The 17930-nt window shown below is 44.3% G+C and overlaps 1 protein-coding gene across 2 annotated transcripts in view; it reads right to left on the bottom strand.

Annotated features, from left to right (window-relative positions):
• The window catches only part of NEK4 (NIMA related kinase 4), a 70445-nt gene extending 52798 nt beyond the window's left edge, over window positions 1-17647 (bottom strand). For both annotated transcript variants that reach the window (XM_088482480.1, XM_088482481.1), the window contains exons 1-2: window positions 17396-17647; window positions 3936-4202 (exon numbers count right to left, since the gene is read on the bottom strand). In XM_088482480.1, coding sequence (XP_088338606.1) covers window positions 3936-4202; window positions 17396-17509 — 381 coding nt within the window. In that variant the 5' untranslated portion in view covers window positions 17510-17647. The remainder of the gene's footprint in view (window positions 1-3935; window positions 4203-17395) is intronic.
• Window positions 17648-17930: the final 283 nt, after the last annotated feature.

Raw genomic sequence — 17930 nt, 5'->3', positions numbered from 1 at the left:
GTTATATTATATTTACTAGCGTCAATAGATGGTTTTTACTGATCCCTATTTTTTTTTTATTACTGGAGAACATTAGTAATTTTTTTTAATGTGCCTTTTAGCATTATATTAAGACAGTAAAACTATGCGATAGAGCATTACTGCTAGCTGATGTATTAGGTCAGTTATGAGGAGAGTGGATCAATAGGGCTGGCGGCTGGCTGATGTTATGGGGCAGTGATAGAAGAGAGTGGCAATAGTGCCACCTGGGACAAAAGTGCTCGAACATTTACTCTGACTTTAAAAGTCACTAAAACTCGAGCAGAGGTGTATCTAGGGGTCCAAGCACCCCTGGCAAAGTAAGGGACTGGCGCCCCTCCTCTAAAAAACAAAAATAAAGGGGCATAGCATCATGGGAAAGTGGTGTGACAACACATTAGTGCCAATTAAAATTACACCACACAGTAGTGCCCGTTATTCACATTACACCACACAGTAATGTCTGTTATTTACAATACACCAGACAGTAGTTGCCTTAATCACTTTATGTCACATAGTTGTACCTCTTATACACGTTACATAACACAGTAGTACCCCTTATTCATGTTACGCCACACAGTACCCCTTATACACATGCATATGATCTGTAGACCCCATATCAGGTGTAGACCCTTAAGATGTTATGCTCTGCAGACCCCATATCAGATGCAGCCCCCCTATGGTGTGATGTTCTGCAGAGGCAGGCTCAGTTAGCGGAACGGAGGTCGCACATGCGTGGAGTAGGGTCTCATCCTCCTGCCCATGGCTGCCGTTTCCTCCCCATGTCCGCCATGCATGGAGCCTGGGATGGGCCAGCACCTGCAAAGGAGGGCGAGACAGCGCTCACCTGTTACAGGTACAGCCTATAGACCCCTACCCCATTCCCGCAGCCCGAGCCGCACCGCTTCCCAGAGGCAATGGAGAGAAAGAACATCTCCAAAATGCTGAACGTGCGTCAGCTGCCTCAAAAGTACCACCTGCTGGGGGGCAGCGAGCTGAAGGTGGGAGGTCAATGGCTGTTGTGGGGGGGGGGGGGTCACATAGCTTCACATGTATACACACTAACACATGCAGAGTATACACACACTAACACATACACACATGCATACTTACACATTTGATGCAGCAGCTGCTGCTGGTACAGGTTGTTAAAGGGGTTGGCACGTAGATGCATTAGGCCCCACCCCCTCTTAACTTAAATGCCGCGATTCGCGGTTTATATGGAGGCGGAGCTTACTGAGTTTCCTCCGCCCCACTGCAGCCAGTGCAGGGGGTGAATCAGTCTGTCAGGGGGGGGGGTCTCGAGGTACTTAGAACCCCCCCCCCCCGTGTGCTCTAGCGGGACCCAGCAATGACTGATGGCAGCGCAATCCAATAAGCAGCTGGCATTACTGACGGAGCCTCGGACAGTGGTGCTAGCTGCTGATTAGTTTGCACCACCGTCAGTCAGTGAGGGGGCAGGATTTGGTGGCAGCTGATTGGCTGTTGCTGCCGTAATTCAGGCCAGCTCAGAGGGAGTGTGGGAGGAGTGGCTATTGGTCGGCACATGGCGCTGTCGCTTAGGAGGTAGGACTGGGTCATCCAACCCGTCGGCCAGTCCAGCAGGAAGTGTCCGAGTGGCCTACTATGTGATTATACCCCCTGGCCGCAGGTGGCACCGCTGGGCGGCACCCCCCCATAGACCGGTGCCCCTGGCGAGTGCCAAGGGGTAGATACGCCCCTGAACTCGAGTAAAAGTAAACTTTCTTTCTTTTTCTTCTTTATTGATTTACGGGATGTAGTCAGCATCCTGGCATGCGGGATGCCGACAGTCTAAATACTGGCGCTGAAATCCCGACAGTGTCGGGATCCCGGCACCAGTATCCCGCCTCCCGGCATACCGAAGGTAAGTATCGCCAGTAAGGGGAGGGTTAGGGTGTGGGGCTAGGGTTAGGCACCCGGGAGGGAGGATTAGGGTTTGGGGTTAGGCACCGGGGAGGGATTATTAGGTTTAGGGCACTAGGGGGGGAGGTTAGGTTTAGCCACCGGGGAGGGAGGGTTACGGTAGGGCATCCCAACCGCCGGCAATCCATATCCAACCTTGATTTACTACCAAGAGGACATTAGCAACATTATGATATTAAAGGAGGTATAAAATAATTTTAAATATTGTAGACATGCTGGTGCAATAGATGTTTTCATATTTTGTGGCACTGACAACGCCCACTCAGCACTGACGACACCCCCTCCACATCTCACAATAGGCCCTTGATGGTTTTCAGCCCTTTGTATCATTTTTACCAGTTATTTATATAGCGCACACATATTCCACAGGGCTTTACAGAGAATATTTGGCCATTCACATCAGTCCCTGCCCCAGTGGAGCTTACAATCTATGTTCCCTATCACATGCGCACACACATACACACTAGGGTTAATTTGTGTTGGGAGCCAATTAACCTACCAGTATATTTTTGGGGTCTGGGAGTAAACCGGAGCACCTGGAGGAAACCCACACAATCACAGGAAGAATATACAAACTCTACAAAGTTAAGACCGTGGTGAGAATTGAACCCAAGACATCAGTGCTGTGAGGCAGTAATGCTAACCATTACATCGTCTGTGCTGCACATGTGGGCCATAATCTGGCCCTGGCATTGTTACAGGGATATTTCATTGTTACCGCAGTGCTGTAAATACAATCTGACAGAGGAAAGTAAAATTGCAGCAGTAGAGATGTGTAACTCAGATGTAGAAAACATTTTAAAGTGCAATCTGGATGAAATAAATCTCTGTTACTGTGAAATTCATAAACATTTTTAGCAGACCCTCCAACATAACCCCTTCCATCTGTTACAAAATGCTCTGCTCCTGGACTTCCCTCTCAATTTATGATTGCTGTGACTTGTGTTGAAACATCTTTATCATCAATTAACTAGTTCAACACAGGTGATGGGAATCATAAATTGAGAGGGAAGTCCAGGAGCAGAGCATTTTGCCCCTAATGGAAGGGGTCGTGCTGGAGGGTTTTATAGCACCTTCGTAAGCACAAGCTGACAAAAGAGGTGGAGCAGTAGGCTCCGAACCGCAGCAATTACTAGGCAACAACAGTGTCTATCTACAGGTCCCCCCACACTGGTTTCTAAGCTGTGAAAAGTAACACCCCAACCGCAAATTGAGTTAAAATACAGTTTCTTGAAATAAAATAAATAAAAATTAATTAAGATATATAAAATACAGTAACCTGACGTGATATTAAATAAAATGTAAAATGAAGTAAAATACAGTAAAGTGAAGTTAAATAAATGAAACAGAAGTAACATAAAATGGCTGCCATGAGCCATTTGGTGAGCTCTCTGGGACTCTCCTCCACCCCGACACAGATCCTGATGGTGCTGCAGGTGACCGATCCGGTGCCTGCAAGCCTTCTTCAGCGTCTAAGAAGCACCGACAGGCTTGGGCTATACTGCAAACTGCCTTCCTCTCTATAACCCTGGCGCCCTGGCAACACCCGCCTCCACTGTGATTGGCCTAGGCTGCAGCACCATTGTCAGCCCTTCCTTAAATAGCGGCCGACTTGCTCCTCGCATAGCCCCACTATCATCCTGTGAAGCATGGCTGCAACAGCCAGCATACCCCATGGAGGCACTCCCTCAAAGAGTATTGCAGGTACACACTGTGAAAATATTCCAAAATACAGAAAAATCCGAAATCCAAAAGCATTCTGGTCCCGAGCATTTTGGATATGGGAGACTCATCCTGTACTTAGTGTAAATAAGGAGAATCTGGTAAGACGGAGCTGTAGAGGGGGAGGCGTTCCGGTTTCTTCAGTAGTTATCTACTGTGCCCACCGCTTGACCAGCCTCTACAACCTCATGGTAGCAGTGTCATCCTGATTGGGTGAAGAAGAAAGGAAATATAAAGAAAGACCACGGTACCTGAAGTGCCATTGCGATCTGTACAAACCACTCCACCACTTGGCTCTCTGGAAGAAGTTTTCCTTTCTGTTCCTTCAGTTTATGGTATAAGTCTCCCCCTTCACAATAGCCCATGACAATATACAGCAGCCCATCTCCACCCTCCCATGATTCTTTATATGCCACAATGTTCGGATGTTTCAGCTCAGAGAGGAGCTGAGCCTCTTGTTGCGCTGCGCTCCGCTCTCGAGGGGGTGCGATGCGAAGATTCAGCTTCTTAATTACATACTGGAAAAGAAATAGAAACTTAAGCCATAAGAACCATATAACGTATGCAGGTGATCTTACTGTAAAGAAAAGTAAAACAGTAACACATTACACGACAAGATATAGGTGAGCAGAGGTATTCATAAAATTAGCTACATTTTAGTGAGAGTACTTAGAAGTGTGAAAAAAAAACTTATTTTCTAAATGCACATTGTTTCACTAATGGAAGAGTATGGATTTAATGGCAAGATAATTGGCATGTGCCTCAATGTACATTCCTTTCAGGAATCTGGTGATGACGGGCGATGAATTCATCTGCTGGACTCTTATCTGAAGACCCCATGACATGTTGAATAACGGTTTTGATTTTTATATTAGTAATTCATTTAATAGAACATTTTATATATTTACTGTTTGCATCTTTTTGGGAATAGGATTTTTTTTTTTTTAAATAGACATCTTTCCCTTAGTCGCAATATCTTTCTGCTGTAAAACAGGATTAAACCAATGGTATTGGCCACTTAGGATGGTTTAACACTCTGAGATAAATACATAGAAGGACCATAATTACGGTTGCAATTGGGTGGTGAAGTCGCTTTGTAGAATTATGTAAATGATTAAGTTAAATGTAAATATAAAATGTAAATTAATCCTTTGACTCCTCTTAAGAATCTGCGTTTTCTTAGAGGTAAAAGGAAGCACTTTTGGGGACCCTCTTTGATGAGGAGCGGCTTTGTATACTTGGGGCTGGGGGGGGGGGGGGGGGGGAGGGATCAGAGCTGTCACATGATGATGTCAGATTTCAGCAAATTCATTTGTACATTTTTCAGAGTTTATTACACTCCTGAGGGCTTATTAGATATGGGGTTCCGCCAGGATCCATTTACTAAAGTGAGAGTTTTTAGAAGTGGAGATGTTGCCCATAGCAACCAATCAGATTCTACTTAGCATTTAACTAGCACCTTGTAGAAGATAATAGCTAGAATCTGATTGGTTGCTATGGGCAACATCTCCACTTCTAAAAACTCACTTTAGTAAATTTACCCCATGCTGTCCTAAGTGTGGGGCTATTGCCTGCTCATTTTGCCACCCGCTATGGTGCAGTAGTGGATGATTTCTGGGAACATGTGTGAGGCTATATATGTGAGACATTGCCAGGATTGCCCTCTTTACACCCTAAGACTGTGGTTCCCAAACTGGGTACCGCAAGGCACTTGCAGGGGTGCCACAGATTGGGGGCCCAGGACCAAATCAAATTTAATTATCATTGATGTGATAGGCAAAACCAAAGCTGATGGCTGTCAATCCTAATATATGTGAACAAACAGAATTGCCACAACACAACTGAACCTAAGGGTGATGGGTAATGACAATTTAGTATTTTCACTGAATTTACTGAAAGATAATTTTGGCCTAGACGTGCCGTGAAAAAAATGCTGATACTCTAAGACGCCATGATTCAAGAAAGTTTGGGAACTACTGCCATAAGATATGTTATTTGGTCTGTTACTTGAGGAGACTTTTTCCACAATTGTGTATAGATACTGTATGTATTCAATTCAATGACATTCTCTAAAGTCATTATAATGGTTAGGAGTAGGAGCCTCCTGACTTATTTAAATTGAGGGCACTTGTTAAAGAAACTACACAGAATAGACGCTTTAGTGATACCAGACACAAAGTTTTGCGCCTTTGCTTACTTTTCTAAGATGGGTTTAGGTCATTGTTACTGCTGACTGTTTTACTTACTGTAGCTTAACTGAAAGGCTTGTTTGATCTCTGTAATATGTAATATGCAATTAGATTTGTGGACATGTACAGCTTTTGCATACAAATGAGTCACTATTGCATCTAAGCACTGTCTTATGATTGTGTAGGTTTGCCTGTTATTCATTGTGTTTGTTTTTCTTGTTTTGTTTATACCTTCAAAATAACAATAAAATATATTTGATAAAAAAATAAAAATAAATTGTAAAATGTACATGTTTTGGGAAATAAATCTTAGAATTGTACTTGTGATTCCAGGTATTTCATGGATACTTTTAATTGTCAAGTATATATTGTGATAGGATCATTGGTAAAGTGGTCTGTGGCAGGTACATTTGTCCCAGATTCCTGTCTTATGTGTTTTAAACCCCCAGGAGAAAGTCTGCAGTGTAGCAGGCTTGAGTTTCGGCTTTTTGAAAAGCCGGTTTGGGACCTGGGGGTTGTGGGTGAGAGGAGAGAGAGGGCTCCACCCACGGCCACTCCAGGTTTTGGTTCTCGCAGCCTGGTAACAGGCTTGTTAGGGTTTCCACCTGAGAGTGGCCAATATAAGCCTAGTGTGTTGAGGGCTGATTGTCTCACCTGGGAGAGCAGACAGGGAATTTGCTCAGAGACACTTGAAAACCTAACTGTAAGTGTTGTGCAGTGCCTTTGATGCTGGTGAGGGCATTAGGCCCTGCCAGGTTCTGGTAGTGAGGGAACTACCTGTGAAGTTAGTGCCCCGACAGGGCTAGGATTTATGTTTATGTTTTCTTTATGTTGTTTCTGACATTGTACAATAAAGACTGGCGCCGACCAGCTTGTACTTGCATCCAGTCTGGCGTACTGTTTCCCAGCTGCTGTGTGTGAAAGGAAGGAGTCCTCTACCCAGGAGAGGGACCCCCTAACCTAACTGTGTCACAATATGGTGGAGAATGCGGGCACCCACACACACTGAAGTTGCAGCAAGAGGAAAACTTTCCGTTTAAAAATTAAAGGGACAGACACCCAATTTGTGAGTGTGGAAATAACACTGTGTCCTTGGAGTCCCATAGAGGAGGCGTCAGCCAATGCTCAGAGAGGCAAGGTTCAGCTTCCAACCTACACCCCAGGACAAAATGGAGGACATGATTAAGGCCTTGCTCCAAGCTACAGCAGCTCAGCAGGAATCTACCAGAGCTCAGCAGGAGACGAACAAACTTCAGCAGGAATCTACCTGGGCTCAGCAGGAATCCACCAGGGTGCAACTGTTGGCCTTGGAGACAGCCCAGAGGCAACAACAGGTCGCCATCGAGGAAACCTGCCAGGCCATAAAAGAGGTGGTACAGCACCTGGTCGCCCGGTCCAGAGATGTTGCTACTGGTCCTCCCACCCCCACTCACTCCGTACGAGCCAGTCACTTCCTTCAAAAGATGACTTCGGGCGATGATGGGCTGCTAAGCCAGGGCTGCATTTGCAAGAGTGCTTATATTTTAAGTGCTTAATTTAAAGTGTAAACTAGAATTTTTAAATTGAAGCCGGAGTTATTCAGGAGTTAAACAGGAGGAGAACAGAAGGAGAAACTAACAAATCAACTATTCCTGCTATTAAGGACTGTGTTTTAAAAACCACCACACTTCCACCATGCCTATGGATTGTGCCTGTACCTGGATTCCCAATGCTGCTCACATCCACCCTGACCTCCTCATGCAATCTGCTTATCCACCCCAACTATGCCATACCGAACGACGCAGCAAATTGACCCCTCTAATGGACCTTGGTTGTGGCCCTAAATCTTGAGGCTTGGTGAAATTTGGATCAACTCATTGTCCTTTCCTCTTAAGTTTAAACTAACCTTTACATAAATGTTATAATACTGTCACCTTTGTATCCAGCCCATCTGTGTCACCCCTGTCTGTCTGCCCCCTCCCCTTAGAATGTAAGCTCTCATGAGCAGGGCCCTCTTCCCTCATGTGCTTCTCCTTCACTTGATTATACTTTAATATACAACAGTACCCCACCCTTGGTTGCTGACATCATGCTGCTTATCTAAGTGTTATGCAGCAATGTATTAATCATGTATCTGTCCTGCATTGTTTGTACTGTTAATAACTGTTTTCCTGTGTGCTCATTTGTTTATGTACATTGTAAGGCGCTGCGGAACCCTTGTGGCGCCATATAAATAAAGGATAATAATAATAATAATAATAATAATGTGGAGGCCTATCTCGCCGCATTTGAAAGAACGGCCGAAAGGGAGAGTTGGCCCAAGGAGCAGTGGGCAAGTCTGGTGGCACCTTTTTTGTCTGGGGAGCCACAAAAAGCATATTTCGACTTATGCCTGGCTGATGCCAAGGACTATAAAAAACTAAAACAGGAGATCCTAACTCGCTTGGGAGTCACCACCTTTGTTCGTGCCCAACGGGTCCACCGCTGGGAGTTCCATAGGGACAAGCCTTCACGTTCACAGATGCATGACCTCGTCCATCTGTCCTCAAAATGACTACAGCCCGAGACGCTGACGGGACCACAGATCGTGGAAAGGGTCGTGATGGACCGGTACCTGCGATCATTACCTGTGACTCTTCGCAAGTGGATGAGCCATGCAGACCCTAAGTCCGCGGACCAGTTGGTCGAGCTCTTGGAGAGGTACGTGGCGGCTGAGGAGCTGATGAGTATGCCCCACCGAGCCCCGATGGCGCACCGGCGAACTCCCACAGACACTGGTAAGACTGTTCCAGGGGAGAAGCGTGCTGGGCGGTGGAATGTACCTAAGACTGAGGGTGTAGAACCTGGAAACAGGCCTGCCAGGCCAGGAAGGTTCTTGCCCCGTAAACGACTAGACATTAATATGACTCAGTGTTTCCGATGTGGTGGCTTCGGCCATATTGCCGCTAATTGTTCACTTACAACTGAACCTATGCAATGTGATACTGCTCATGTCTACCGCAGGGGGTCTTTCTTTGCACAGACAGCCTGTACGGCTGACCGGCAGGCTGAGACTGATAAGAACATGTGTGTACTCACTGTAGATGGCAACCGAGTAGAGGCACTGTTAGACTCTGGTAGCTTGGTGACACTTATGAAAGCTGAGCTGGTGAACCCCTTGAGGCATACAGGGAAACTGTTGGTGTGACCTGCATACATGGGAGGGGCAGTCTAGTCCTTACAAAACGGTGATTGAGTATGTGTCTCAAATGCAGGAGAGAATTGCTGCAGTAGTGCCGATAGTGAGAGAGCACCTGGAACAGGCTCAACAGGCACAGCAGAGGGTATACAACCGCAATGCTCGGTTACGCAGCTTTGCTCCTGGGGACAGAGTGTTAGTATTGGTTCCCACTGTGGAAAATAAACTTTTGGCTAAATGGCAAGGGCCTTTTGAAATCTTAGAAAGAGTGGGGCAGGTCAATTACAAAGTTTACCAGCCGGGGAAAAGAAAGCCGGAACAGATATACCATATAAATCTGTTAAAGCCCTGGAAAGATAGAACGGTACTGTCGGCCGTCCGAGCCCCTCCAGTAAATCCAGGGCCCTTAGTTCCCGAAGTGACAGTGGCAAAAACCCTGTCGGCAATTCAACAACAAGAGGTCAAGGAGTTTCTGGTCAGAAATAGGGTGCTGTTCTCTGACGTACCTGGGAAAACCTCGGTCATTAAACATGACATCATCACTGACCCAGGGGTTAAAGTTAATCTAAAGCCCTATAGGTTACCAGAAGCACAAAGAGAATCGGTGTCGAAAGAAATTGAAAATATGCTAGAGTTAGGGGTTATTGAAGAATCACATAGTGAATGGTCAAGTCCCATTGTGTTGATTCCAAAGCCCGACGGGAGTGTGCGTTTCTGCAATGACTTCCGAAAGTTGAACAGTGTTTCAAAATTCGATGCCTACCCGATGCCAAGAGTGGATGAACTGATTGAGAGACTAGGGACGGCAAGGTATTTAACCACTCTTGACCTAACCAAAGGGTATTGGCAAGTACCGTTAACCGAGAGCGCCAAACAAAAGACAGCTTTTTCAGCGCCAGAGCGCTTGTTTCAGTACAAGATGTTGCCCTTCGGGCTACATGGGGCACCTGCTACCTTCCAAAGAATGATGGACAGGATTCTAAGGCCCCATAGACGGTATGCGGCTGCTTATCTGGATGACGTGGTCATTCATAGTCCTGATTGGCAGTCTCACTTACCCAGGGTACAAGCAGTGTTGGACTCCATCTATAAGGCAGGTTTGACAGCCAATCCAAAAAAGTGTTGTCTAGGCATGGAGGAAGTAAAATATCTGGGATACACCATTGGCAGAGGCCTGATAAAGCCTCAGCTCAATAAAGTTGATGCCATACAAAACTGGCCACGGCCTCTGAATAAGAAGCAGGTGAGAGCCTTCTTGGGAATTACGGGGTACTACAGGAGGTTTATACCCAACTTTGCCACCATGGCAGTCCCACTGACTGACCTGACCAAAGGCAAACAAAAAGTCATGGTAGAATGGAGTCCTGAGGCAGAGAATGCTTTTCAGGAGTTGAAAGTAGCGTTGTGTTCCCAACCAGTCCTGATGACTCCTAATTTTGAAAGGGAATTCATAGTACAAACCGATGCATCAGAAGTAGGTATAGGAGCGGTCCTGTCCCAGAACAAGGAGGGTGAGGAACACCCTATTTTCTATCTTAGCAGAAAGTTGAATGTACATGAGAGAAACTATGCCACAGTGGAGAAGGAGGCGTTGGCCATAAAATGGGCGTTAGAGGCTCTCAGGTACTACTTGGTTGGAAGAAAGTTCAAATTGATCACTGACCATGCCCCTTTGAAGTGGATGTCCGAAAATAAGGACAGTAATGCGAGAATTACGAGATGGTTCTTGGCGTTACAAACTTTTACATTTTCAGTGGAACACAGGCCAGGAAGCCAGCTGGCCAATGCTGACGTGTTGTCACGCATTCATTGTTTGGGGGCTTCAGTTGTTCCGCCCCACAGGCCGAAACAAAGGGGGGGGATATGTGATAGGATCATTGGTAAAGTGGTCTGTGGCAGGTACATTTGTCCCAGATTCCTGTCCTATGTGTTTTAAACCCCCAGGAGAAAGTCTGCAGTGTAGCAGGCTTGAGTTTCGGCTTTTTGAAAAGCCGGTTTGGGACCTGGGGGTTGTGGGTGAGAGGAGAGGGAGGGCTCCACCCACGGCCACTCCAGGTTTTGGTTCTCGCAGCCTGGTAACAGGCTTGTTAGGGTTTCCACCTGAGAGTGGCCAATATAAGCCTAGTGTGTTGAGGGCTGAGTGTCTCACCTGGGAGAGCAGACAGGGAATTTGCTCAGAGACACTTGAAAACCTAACTGTAAGTGTTGTGCAGTGCCTTTGTTGCTGGTGAGGGCATTAGGCCCTGCCAGGTTCTGGTAGTGAGGGAACTACCTGTGAAGTTAGTGCCCCGACAGGGCTAGGATTTATGTTTATGTTTTCTTTATGTTGTTTCTGACATTGTACAATAAAGACTGGCGCCGACCAGCTTGTACTTGCATCCAGTCTGGCGTACTGTTTCCCAGCTGCTGTGTGTGAAAGGAAGGAGTCCTCTACCCAGGAGAGGGACCCCCTAACCTAACTGTGTCACAATATGTATAACAAGCAACTTATTTATGTGAATTACCAAAATCAACAGCTTCTGCTTTATGAATATCCAGGAAACTCCCTACTACACTCACTGCTTGGACATTGCAAATACTTCCCTATCTGCATGCTGCTCTTGTTGATTGATCTTTGTTAATCATAACACTTCGGACTGGATCGGCTCAGGACATGGTAATTTTTGCCCTCATACTACATAAAATCTTATTTGTATTGCCTTTTCCCATTGCATCACACCTATCCACTTTAATCATTCGTTTAATAACTAATTCCTGCACCCACTACTCACACACCTCGCTTTATGTATCACTTTTGGAGCTGCGCTCATACATTAGCAGAACTGTTCTTTTATCTGTATTTTTGAACATTTAACAACTTTAATCCACACTGTATCTATATCACACAGCCTCCACTCCAGTTTTCATCTCACTTATTACCTCGTCCACAGCATGAACACTCTTATTTCAAACACCCCCCTTAATCAGTGCCCACATAATCCTCTACTTTATTCATCCCTATCCTCCCCCTCTTGTCTTCTCCACTTGCTGTTCCCTCTATTTTCTCTCATCAGTCTGCTTTCCAACACTCTGCATCTTTCCCCTGGCTTTCCTGTACATCCACTCTCAACCACCTCCCTCCCTTCATGGCCTTGCTACCCCACCACTATGCCCACCTGGTTCTGCCTGTCACCTCCAGGGCTGCCAAGAGAAATGCAGGGCCCGGGTACAGCAACATCCTGTGGGACCACAACATGTTGGGCATGACTGCACCCAATTGTGGCTGGGTCTAGCATGCGAGATGCACCCACTCACAGAAGCATGGCATAGCATCCAGCAGCTGGGATTAAAGTAGTCACTACTGTATTAGGATAATACAGTCCCATAATATATCCATTTTTATCAGGATGTATTTAGATGCTAAAATGTAACACACAATAATTAAAGTGCTACAACTTTATTTTGTACATCTCTCATGTAAATAACACAATCAAAATCTATTTTCTGTCATAGAGATAGATGAATGAAGGACTTAAATCTTGACATAACATCAGGTCATCTTAAACACACACTTTCCGTAGCATATATCCTAGCCCACCGCTCCATGCTCCTTCCTCACTATCTACCCCATCTGTGTCGCCCCTGTCTGTCGGTCCTTCCCCTTTAGAATGTAAGCTCTCACAAGCAGGGCCCTCATCGCTCATGTGCTTCTCCTCCCCCTACTTATAGTATCATTTACTCCTAACTCCCCATGACAGCACCTAAAACCTGGTTGCTCATGTCCTGCTGCTTGTGTTATGCAGCTATGTTTATAAACCATGTCCTTGTCCTACATTGTTTTGTATTACTATTAACTGTTTTTCTTGTGTGCTCATTTATGTACTGTGTAAGGCGCTGCAGAACCTTTGTGGCGCCATATAAATAAAGGATAATAATAATAATATATAAATTGAAGTATATATTGATATATAGAGAGAATGGCAAAGTGATTAAAGAGTACACATTACCTTTGATAAAGGTGATGACATGGCGGTGATGCTAAAAACTATGTATATAGAAGAAGCACTGAGGCAGCTTATTAAACTATTTTAAAACCACTAAAGTCTGATTACACTTTTACTAAGCAGTGGCTTTAATTTGTGCTCACATTAACAGAAGGGACTATACAGTTCAGTACTTCAGCTTAAATACTGGGGGGAAACTATTTACATGAAACCAGTTTTGTACATTTTGCCAAAAATACATGAATGCCTTACTAAAACAATGGGCCGTCCTAAATTTTAAAGCATTAACTAAATCACTGAGCCTGTGTATATACTGTATATCAAAACATTTGCCTTCTCCTACCCAAGTATCAGTCATTTATTAAGAACAGAGGAAACATCTTGTCAACTAGGGCAGTGGTTCCCAAACCTTCTTGAATCACGGTGACCTAGATTATCAGAATTATTTTTAACGGCACTCCACGCCAAAAGTTTCTTATTGGAAAATTCAGCAAACATTATTAAATTAAGTACATTGGGTGAATAGGTCATCCTTAGGTTCAGTTATGTGGTGGGGGACAGGGTTACGCTTCTGTTTAGCCACATATATTTTATGATTGACAGCCATCAGCACTGGTTGTGCCTATCACATTTACCAGAAATCATTTTATTTGGTCCTGGACCATCAACCCGTGGGTTCCACAGAATAACTGACAGGAATCTACTGAGGAAGCACTGATTAATATTGATTCTGACTCCTTGCTGTTATCCTAAGTAACAAGGTATCCAGATTTGAAAGCCATTGGTATTACCAACATTTAAAAATGGCGAAAGGTACTTTGGCTTCCCCGTGGTATGCAAATATATTCATGGCACACTGGGAATCAAAATGTGCCAATAATACATTTGTTGAAATGTTCATTTTGGCTACATTTTATGGACGATACATTCATGATAATGGAGGGTTTAACTATTATTATCCTTTATTTGGCACCACAAATGTTCTGCAGCGCCTTACATAGTACATAAATAAGCAAACAAGAAACCAGTGACTTACAGTACAATACAATACAGGACAAGGACAAGGACAAGGTTTATATACATTGCTGCATTAGCAAACATAACACTCAAATAAGCAACAGGGCATAAGTGTTAGGTGCCCTAGCTGGGAGTAAGGAGTAGATGAAAGTATAAGTAAAGAGAAGCACAAGAGGGTAGAGGGCCCTGCTTGTGAGAGCTTACATTCTCAAGGCGCACATCCACTACCCGATTAAACAGAGCGATTGAACAATAACGACATAGTTATCGTACAATTGCTCGTTAATCGGGCATAAATCAGGCATGCAAATGTCAAAAACGACCACCGATGCGAGCTCCTGATGGTCGTTTTTGACATCTATCATCGCCCGAACATGCTGGTTAAACTGCCGATAATGACAGATTCTTTGTTTCTGCTAGTGAGGTTGGCAATCACCTCTTTCCCATATTGCTGCATCAATATTTGATCCTCCGGCCTGATTAGCGCTAGGTACATACCTGTGTGTTCCTTATGAGAGTCACACGTAAAGCCGATATTTACGCAGATGAGCAATTACTTGCAACTCTGCATACTCTAAAAGTACTGATAACCGCTACGATGCCGGCGTTACACCGCAGAGTCTACGCACAAAGGTGCTGCTGCCATTAGGATAGATGGCATCAGAAAGGTGGTGAAAACATGATTGGCGTTCCTGGGCGGTGGCCAGTAGTGAGAACAAAAAATGGGTTGCTTAATGGGTGTATTATTGGTGTGTCAATGCAAGCGTCTCAGTATTTGCATATCTGGCCACACCAATATAAACAGCCGCCGCAGCAGGGACAGGGCTGTGGGGATAGGCTAGCGCCAGGCCGAACGGTCAGACGATCTGACCGAACGTACATGGCCCAGGCTATCGGCGCTGCTATCTTGTAGATAGCAGCGCCGATAATGACAGCGCCCCTATCATTTACCGCCCAGACCCCCGCATACATCGGGGAGAGGCGGTATCAGCACACCTAACGTGCGCTGATACCGTTTCTGGGCTTCATACATCTCCCCCATGATGTGGTCTATGAGTATGTGTCTGCAATATCCATCATTAACATTAGTGTAAACCCAAATCTTTATGGTTATTAGCAATTAATAACAAATCCTGCTACAAAAAACCTTTTACAAAACATGACATCCTGCACCAAATGCGCACTTGTCGTTAAAGGTCGGATACTATTGTATTTTAATATCAACACTTTTCATGACACCAGTTAATGATATGGCGGAATTGTATCTATATTTCCCAATATCTCCACCTCAGCAAATTCTCATTCCCTTTGTAAGCTTAATATCACTGAGATCTGTACCTCTTGTTTCTCTGTTTGCTTAAACTTGTACTAATATAGTTGTTAATAATAATTGATGTTAGGTGGGCGTCTTAATAGACAACCTATCGGCTGTGGTATTGAATAAATTCTATGCATTAGCGGCCATCTCTGAATCAGGCCCATAGTATCATATTACAGTGTATTATATAGTATTTTAGTGAAGTATTATAGTGTGCAGCTTACAGTAATGCAATATTACACAGTGTATTATATAGTACAGTAATGTAGTATTAGATATGGTATAATGATATGGTAAAGTAATGCATATTATACAATGTATTATCATATAGTACGGTAAAATATATTATACGGCATATTATTACATAGTAGACTAATGCCATATTAGACAGTGTAAAATGCAGCAGTGCTGTATTATACAATATAGTATACAGTACAGTATTACAATGTGTATCATGTAGTATTACAGTGTATTATATAGTACAGTAATGCAGTATCACAGTATAGCATGCATCAGTGCTGTATTATACAATATAGTATAAAGTACAGTATTACAATGTGTATCTTGCAGCATTATACAGTGTATTATTATATAGTACAGTAATGCAATATCAGACAGTATAGCATGCATCAGTGCTGTATTATACAATATAGTATAAAGTACAGTATTACAATGTGTATCTTGCAGCATTATACAGTGTATTATTATATAGTACAGTAATGCAATATCAGACAGTATAGCATGCATCAGTGCTGTATTATACAATATAGTATAAAGTACAGTATTACAATGTGTATCATGCAGTATTATACAGTGTATTATATAGTACAGTAGTGCAGTATCAGACAGTATAGCATCAATGCTGTAGTATACAATGTAGTATGAAAATCCAGTGTTATTGTGTGTAGCATGAATTAGCATAGTATTGTACAGTGTATTACAGTAATGCATTAGAAAGTGTAGCATGCCAAAGTGCAGCATTATTCAATGTAGTCTACAGTACAGTATTACAATGTGTATCATGCAGTATTATTAAATGTAAAATGTAGCAGTGCAGTGTTAGTGTGTAACATGCAACAATGCAGTATTAGTGCATAGCACTCAACAGTGCAGCATTGCAGTATTATACAGTGTACAGATTTGTCCTCTTGCACCCTTGCGGTGTAAACGTGCATATGCATCACGCCATGCAATTAGCCACGGCTGCACGTGCCACGGTTCGCCATGCCTCGCGTTCGCACCATGCAATCCTATGGGGTCACCATGCGTGGTGCAATTTGCCACACAAGCGGCAAAGATGAACTGGACATATCTGTACTAGGGATGTGCAGGCTCGGATAGGTTCGAGTTTGCACGTGGAGTTCGGATTTTTCCCTCCAAAAAAACGGAACTCAGAACGAGGCAAAACGTCATCTTACATGGACGAACATCATCATTCCTGGACAAAAGACCAGGAATGATGATGTTCGTCCATGTAAGATGACGTTTTGCCTCGTTCTGAGTTCCGTTTTTTTGGAGGGAAAAATCCGAACTCCACGTGCAAACTCGAACCTATCCGAGCCTGCACATCCCTAATCTGTACTATGCAGTAGTTCAGTATTATTTATTATACATTGTGTAGTATGCAACAGTGCAATATTATACAGCGCATGGCATGCAGCAGTGCAGTGTTGCAGCAAATAACATGCAGCAGTGCTTCAGTACATTCCTGAAGCAGTGCAGTATTGCAGCGCATGGCATGCAACAGTGCAGTGTTAGTGTGAAGCATGCAGAAGTGCAGTGTTAGTGTGTAGAATGCAGCAGTGCAGTGTTACAATGTGTAGAATGCAGCAGTGCAGTGATAGTGTGTAGAATGCAGCAGTGCAATGTTACAGCGTGTAGCATGCAGTGTTACAATGTTCAGCAGTGCTGTGTTAGTGCATCATGCACCAGTGCAGTTATAAAGTGCAGTGTTGCAGCGCGTGACATGCAGCAGTGCTATGTTACAGTGTGTAGCATGCAGTAGTATTAAACATCACAGGTGAGTGTATGACACAGAGCATGTTACCTGTTTCCCCTCCGCCCGGTGTGTTACTAGGCTGACTTCCCCGTAGCTTCCCTTCCCAACAACTCGAGCGATCCTATAATCTTCCAACTTTGTCCGCATCGTGTGCTCCTCCATCCCGTTTCCAATTTCCCAACTCTCTGATAATTCGCTATGGCCTCATGATTGAACACAACTTCCGGCAGCTTCCCGGTAACCGGGCAACCAGGACCCGGGGCCCGGAAACTGCAGAGCACTAGAACGTGTCATGCAGAGATTACAATGTTGTGTACTGATCAGCGACACCTACAGGACAAAGCTAGTTGAAACAGCCTTAAGGCCCCCATACATCAGTGATAGATTGCAGCAATCGTGCAATTTGCAATCGATTGTGTATAACATTTTTTCCCTTTTTCAATCGTTTGCAGAATTGCCACAATCGATTGAAAAAGGGAAAGATTTTTATACACAATCGATTGCAAATTGCACGATTGCTGCAATCAACCTCTGATGTATGGGGGCCTTTACACGACACAGAAAATGATAGTGCCACAGCGAC

The sequence above is a fragment of the Taudactylus pleione genome, unplaced genomic scaffold (genome assembly GCF_031769625.1).
Source record: "Taudactylus pleione unplaced genomic scaffold, aTauple2 ptg000289l, whole genome shotgun sequence".
NCBI lineage: Eukaryota > Metazoa > Chordata > Amphibia > Anura > Myobatrachidae > Taudactylus > Taudactylus pleione.
The sequence above is the reverse complement of the archived record's forward strand: the minus strand, read 5'-3'. Positions and strand labels throughout refer to the sequence as shown.